General features: G+C 39.0%; 1 protein-coding gene across 1 annotated transcript; it reads left to right on the top strand.

The window, feature by feature from the left end:
* The first annotated feature begins 3,903 nt into the window (after positions 1-3,903).
* LOC113134399 (piggyBac transposable element-derived protein 4-like) lies at positions 3,904-6,441 on the top strand. The gene has a single exon (XM_026313780.1). It carries the CDS (start codon positions 4,596-4,598, stop codon positions 5,463-5,465), a length of 870 nt encoding a protein of 289 aa, XP_026169565.1. The 5' UTR covers positions 3,904-4,595; the 3' UTR covers positions 5,466-6,441.
* The last annotated feature ends 1,085 nt before the right edge of the window (positions 6,442-7,526 follow it).

Raw genomic sequence — 7,526 nt, 5'->3', positions numbered from 1 at the left:
AAACAGATGGACACTGACAATGACATGATGGAAAGAGAACGTTTGTCCTGGATTGAAAGACAGAAGATGGAGGTTAGTCTTTGTGTGGCTGATCTGTCTGGGGAGTCTGGTGGAGAACAGACATGTAGAGCTGAGATCCAATCACTGACTGGACACAAAAGAGCTGCCTCAGAACCTCTGGCTCTGACAGAAGACTGGCTGTCCAGCTTTGGATCAGCTTCAGGGGAACAAGGGAAGATATGAGAGGACAGGACCAAGGACTGGACAGTGAGGGGACACACATCATGCCTCTGGCTGCCCATGAGAACAAAGACTGACTTCACAGGGTCACAGAGTCCACATCATGTGAGGATGTGGCCTTCATTTAAACTGACAGCTGCAGGGTACTGGTCCACATAGTGTACAGGACATTTGCATAGAACTACTTTGATGTACTTAAGAAAACTCAAGGAGAAAAAAGACGATTCAAGACAGTAGTTTCTTACTATTAGTGGTGAAAGTGATGTAAGAGACTACCAAGGAAAAATGTTCTTGAAAGTCTGACAAGTCAATATGTTTTTACTGAGCTGATTACAGAGACTGTTGTTACACCGTAAAAAGATATAGATTTGAATTAACTGATGTTTTACGCTGCTCAAGGTCGGGTGTCTGATGCCTTAACCTAGAGCAGGTTGAACAAAACACTTAAAAGCACACACGCGCACACACACACAGCCCATACAAGAGGCAAGTACAGCTCTGAAACTGACTCAGTGATTCTGAAGTCTGCAGAAACAGCAGGATGCTACTGGCTGTGTGTTTATGTGTGTAGGAAACACACCAACCTCCAAATCCTTCTGGCACAGAAGTTAGCTTCTGTCTCATTTGACTGACAGCTGCTGCTGCAGCTTGTGTGAGGAGACAACCACATCACAGCAAAGCAAACACCTAATTGGTATTCAGAAATGATTAAACATAAATTAATGAAACAAGTCATTACAGCTCATTGGAACACACCGTATGGCTATAACATCACCACCACTTAGCTCGAGCAACAACATCAGCCTTAAACATGTAGAGCAACACTGCCACCAGTGGCTCCCTGCTCCAGCAAAGCACACAACATGTAGAAACGCACTGAATGTTAAGAAAAACAGGATCTCTGCAGACACAGATTACTAATGGGCAATAAGTATGAGTAGAAACAGTTAATGGGATGTTTATGCTGTTTAAATGGTGCAAATCCTGCTAACTTTGGTTTTGATTTATATTTGATGTGCATGCAAATCCTTTCAGCATCTCTTGAATTTAAAGCATTAAGAGCTTTAATGGTTAGTGTAGGTGATGAAATCCTCCAAATGCCAGACTGTTCTCTTAGACACTTGTAGTGAGGAGGAGGAGGAAGCAAATGCAACACATTTCACTGGTGAGATTCACAAAGTAAGATGTGCCTGTATAATATTATGTAGAGCAGATTGTCAATATGAACACAATCAATTCAGTCCATAAATGAACACCGGTCTCAAATTCACAATGTCAAACTGTAATTATATTTTCTTTTCACCAACTCATTTCATCAGTCTGTTCATATCCACTGGGACCTAAAGAGGTTTCATGTTGCTTTAATTGATAAAACATGGGACACATTGGTTAAGTCACTGCTTCTGACTTTGGTCACTCTCAGGCTGGTCTGTTGTGTCCCACATGATCGTGTATGTACCGCCCTGCAGAACAGAGGAGAACAGTAAGAGCCAGTAGTAGATGAGAATTTTCTCCACTGGAAAAAAAATGACTTCTTTCATGAGGTGATACTGATGCATGTTTTTTTCTTTGTGCCTTTGTCACCCACAATTTCTCTCTTTCAGCTTTTCTCCAAGGTTTTATTATCACAAAGTCGGTACCTGCACTATCCTTTCCATTTAGCCTGCGTCCCGGCTGATGCAGAACTGTTAATCTGCCTCTTAATCTTCCAGATCTCACAACAGGATGTTATTATCCAACACACTGGGCTACAGTCACACCAGCAGCTCTGCCCCGCTGACAGCAATCACAGCTAGAAGCTACAAATTATTACCAGTTAGAGCAGGAAAAATTCAACCGAGAAAGAAGGATGCCAGCTCTCTTCACAGACACTTTCAAACATTAAATGGCTCAGTGTGATGCTGATTAGAGATAAACAGAGCTGCTGGACTTCATGTTAGAAACAGACACAGACACGAAGACAGACAGCGGAGAAGTATAATTAGTTGTCCAAAGGGATTCAGTAATATTCTGTTTGTTTTTGAATAGTGTGAAGTGACACAGGGAGAGGATGTGCTAAAATACGGTGCAAAACAAAAAGGAGAAAAATTTTGTTATAGATTTTTTACAGAAGTTTTTAATGATAATTAAAGAAGACTTTAAAAACAAGATTGGGCCTTAAGGATACCGATTTATGCCTTGTTTTTCAGTTTTTTTTAATCTGATTTACAATCATTTAAGTGGCTGATTTGTACTTTTGTGTGAGCTACAGTATTTTCCACTTCTGCTGCACTTTAACATCCAAGTCACCACAACTACATCCAACTCTTAAAACTTTCCACTCCAGATTAAAATGTTTTCAGACCAAAAACACTGCAAACTGCAAGTGCAGAAAGAACACAATAGTTACTAAATGTTCCAATACATTTTCCTAATCAATACAGATTTAAAGAGACACAATTAACCGTGGCCTTGTGTGAATGTGACTGATGAGAAGTGTCACATTTACATTTACTGTAATTTTCTGTTAAAATATGTACATAGTTGTTAGCCCAGGATAAACACGCCAATTAATTTAGAATTTTATATACAGATATTTTATAACTGGGTGAGAGAAGTGATAATGATGCCACGGTCTGACTGAACCTTTAAAACCATTTGTATCATTATTCATTTTGTACATAATGGACACACATGCACCTAACACCTCTTTCTCTCCCCCTCTCTCTCCCAGCCGACCACTCCTTTAGTGGGTATCATCATGCGGCTCAGAGCCTGGCTCATATCTGGCGGGAGTTGTTGATTATTATGTGAAGCACCATCGAATCTGAAGAGATGGAGCCAAGTGTAGCAGCATTTCACACTGCAGTGGGTCCACAAGAGGCTGATGGCCAGGCCACTCTCTCTCTCTGCTTGCTTCTCCAGCAGAGCAACAAGAATAATGCGGCCACACTGACTGATAACTTCAAATGGAGATGTTACATTGATGACATGGTTATATTAAACTGGAAGCATTAGTCGAACATACACAATACTATACTCTTGGCCTACAGAACCTTGTTAGCAAGCTGCGTGATTTAATAAAAAATAAGTCAAGGTTGGAGATTTAAAAGGTTCCTCTATACAATCAGAACCTCTCTGTTAATTGGTCAAACTATGTTTTGTCTCGGGAATAATGGGCGTAATGAATGACTGTGCAGTCACTTTGCTAGTTTAAATTATTCAGTATAAGTGCTTCTCCCATAATATCACAATCTGCCAAACTGCTCTCTTTAGCGCAGAAATTATGCATATTGTATTTATCTACGAAAACGAAAGTACAAGGCTTGAAGAACAGGAACAACTACCAACTACAAGACCGTCAAGGAACCTACAAGAGTATAACAATAAAAAAAAAAAATCTGCACAAACCTTTTAACCATAATAATAATATATATATATATATATATATATATATATATATATATATATATATATATATATAAAATAACAAACAAACCTAATGCACTAGAACACAGAGAATGAAGCCCTAAGTAAATGTAGTTTTACCTTTGTACATATATTGACGTAATACTTTTGTGTTTAATTCAAAATTCAAAAATTATAACTTAAATAACTGAAAACATTTTTTTATGATCCTGTTAATTATTTTTTGAAACTATAAAGCTATAATTAACCCTCCTATTACCTTTGGGGTCAATTTGACCCCATTCAATGTTTAACGTCTCAAAATAAATGATTGACATAGTATTTTCGTTCCAAATTTCATGACTTTTCCTAATTTGATGGGGACAACTGGGTAAACATAAAATTAACATGATGATATATTTTCAGTGTCCTGTATACATATTGTACGCATCTGTGTTCTTTGGGGTCAATTTGACCCCAGGCTTTTTCAGCTGTATAAAACATATAAGAAATATCAATATTTTACACACATTTGTTTTGGTTTTTTTGGATGATATTGAGGTCACTATAACATGCAATTTTATAACCTTCAAAATGTTTTAGGGTCCTAACATAACTCTAACTGTAGTATAGTGACCCTCCTGTTGTCTCTCAGCAACCAGCAAACGCGCTACCTAGCAAAAATGGAAAGTTATCATGGTTTAGTGGTATATCTCCTCACTTGAACAACAGGGTAAACTTAGTACTGCTAATGTAATCAAAATGGTTCCAGGCCCCACCAAATATGCTGTCAGCCATGTTCAAGACAAAATCAGGCGTGTGTATGGGGAGAATTGGAACGACTTGGATGTGCCCACTTGCAAGCCTACATTGGGTTGCTCATTTTGGCAGGACTTTACAAGTCAAAAATTGAAGCAACAGCAAGTCTTTGGGCTGCTGACACTGGAAGGGCAATATTTCCAGCCACTATGTCTCTAAACACATTCCATGTTTTCTACCGTGTCATACGCTTTGATGACAGAGAAACAAGGCAGGGCCGATGTGAGCGTGACAAACTCGCAGCAATACAGCAATTACCCATTCTTTACAATCCAGGACCCCATGTAACTGTGGATGAATGTCTGTTTGCATTTTGTGGATGCTGTCCATTCAGACAGCACATGCCAATCAAACCAGCCAAATACGTTATCAAAATATGGGCAGCATGTGATGCACAGACCAGCTATGCCTGGAATAGGCAGGTGTTCATTAGTAAATCCCCTGGGGAAGCACCTGAAAAAAATCAGGGTTTGAGGGTGGTACTTGACATGGCTGAAGGACTGAATGGTCATAGTATTACATGTGATCATTTTTTTACATTGTACGCCCTGGATGAAGAACTGCTGAAAAGGAAGGTTACCATGTTGGGGACAGTGAGAAAAAACAAGTCGGAGCTTCCCTCTGAGCTTCTTGTAATGAAGAACAGGAAGGTAACATCTTCAATGTTTGTCTTTACTGACAAAGCCACTGTCGTATCCTATTGCCCCAAGAAAGGGAAAAAAGTTCTGCTGATGAGCACCATGCACAAAGATGCTGTCCTGAGCACCAGAGAAGACAGAAAACCACAAATGTTCCTGGACTACAACAAGACAAGGGGAAGGGGTGATTACCTGGACAAGGTCACAGCCACATACAGCTGCCGACGCATGACTGCCCGTTGGCCCCTTGTAATTTTCTTCAACATCATTGATGTGAGCACCTACAGTGCCTTTGTAATATGGAGTGAAATAAACAAGGACTGGAACAGTGGAAAACTGAGTCGAAGGAGGATTTTCCTGGAACAGCCAGGTTACGCGTGAAACCTCATATTGAGAGAAGACGGTGCCTTCCAAGATCTTCAGCAGCCGCTGCAACTGTTGTGAGGGACATCTAAACAGAGACACACACCCCAACTCCACCAGTGCTTCACGCTGCAGGCAAGAAACGTGGCAGGTGCCAGGTCTGTCCCAACAGAAATGACTCCAAGACTAGCAACACGTGTGTGAAATGCAAGAAATACGTCTGCAAGGAACATGCATGCACTCTTTGTACATCATGTGTACAGTAGAGCAGACAAAAGGCTGGAATGTACCTTCTGGTGGCCTGAAGGAAAAATAATATGCTGTTCATATTTTGTTTGTATTCTGTCAAACTCATTTTAGTGCCTATGTAACTTTGTTTTTTACTATCTCACACATATACATTCGCATACATAGTACTGAGAGTACCATAGAACAATCCCTGACAGAATTCCTAAATGTACTTTTTAAAATATTTTTTAGTGAATACAGAACTGTTATGTGTTCCTTACTGATGTTCTGATGATGATGATGTTCTGTTTTACAAATAAAATCCTACTAAATATTTGAAATTGTGTTTGTTTTTCCTGGGGTCAAATTGACCCCGAACATAATACATGTTACTATTCTTGATAACAGAAATTGTTTTTATTTTCAAATGTTATAGATAACAAAAATATGTACCCAAAAGTAATATAAAGCTATTAAAACACCAAAAAGATAACTCTTTTCAATTTAAGGTTAATCAGTCAGATTTTATGGTGATCTGCATATTTCTCCATAGTCATGTAACAGCTATTCTGGATGTATAAGGTGGGTGGGGGGTGGGGGGTTTTATTTAAAAGGCTATTTAGGTAGTCAACAAATAAACATAAAGTACCTGACACATAAACTTGGATAACAATTATAACTGTAATAATTTTCTGGAGGTTTAAATTGCTGGGGTCAAATTGACCCCAAGGATAAAAGATGTTAGTAAATTTGAAGGTAATAGGAGGGTTAACTGAAGGTCAAAGCTCATGTTTTTTTATAAATCCATAACACATGCAGAGTCCTGTGTTGTGAAAAAAACATTTCTGCTTCTGCTAAAAAGTATATTTTTTGTTTATAATTAAGATCAGACTTCAGGGTGTGAAATTCATCACTTATTTTTCCACTTTCAGCTTAGCTTGATTAATACCACCAACAAAAGTGTATAGTAAAGGCAGGTTTAGAAGGAAAACATTGAACAACATTAGGACCAACTACCTAAAACCTCAGTCTCACTAAGACAAGATCTTAGTTTTCAGTTTAAAAGCAAACTGAGGACAGCTGACAGTCAGCTGACCGTGAGTTAGTTCCTGTTTACTCCACCTAATGCAGCATTAGCCTGTATTTATCTTATGTTGTCCACATTTAGGTTTGTTGTCATTCAAAATAATCCTTAGGACTTTTCAAAAAGCAAGCTGAAACTAAATTGTGTGGTACATCCTGCACACTGAACACACAGGAAACTAAAATGCATGGTCATCTGGCAGAATATATCTGTGTGTATGTAGCAGTCTTTTAGCTCTAGATGTCCTTCATTGCCAAGCTGAATTATTAGGACGTAATGTTCATACTACAAGACATAACAGGCCTCGGCTCTTTAGCTTAGTTTACCCATCCACCAACCTCTCAAGCAAATTCCGTCTCTTTTGCACCAGTTGTCATTCTGTTCTCAATATGCTAAAGCATTATGACAAACTCACATTATTTAAATGTCTTCATAAATATTTACAGAGAGCTGTGAGTTAGGCCACCGGAGCTCAGACCTGAGTTCCTGCACCTGAAAAATATACAAAACATCTGAGAAACAGTGACTTGCAGAAATTGAAGGTGACAGTGAAACCTCCAGGGACAAACCACCAGGCTGAGGCAGTGTTTGCTGAAGGTACGGCTGCAAGGGGAGGACTGGAATTAAGCTTCATCATTGTTTATATTAAAGATAGGGGATTTTAATTTTAGGTACTGACTGAAAGCACCAAGCTTGTGCACAGAAACAAACAGTTTGATGTTCAGTTTCAAAGGAAGGTACTTCTCCATGTATCTGTGCCGCTGGCT

Source organism: Mastacembelus armatus, chromosome 13 (assembly GCF_900324485.2).
Source record: "Mastacembelus armatus chromosome 13, fMasArm1.2, whole genome shotgun sequence".
Lineage (NCBI taxonomy): Eukaryota > Metazoa > Chordata > Actinopteri > Synbranchiformes > Mastacembelidae > Mastacembelus > Mastacembelus armatus.
This window is presented reverse-complemented; position numbering and strand designations above follow the sequence as displayed.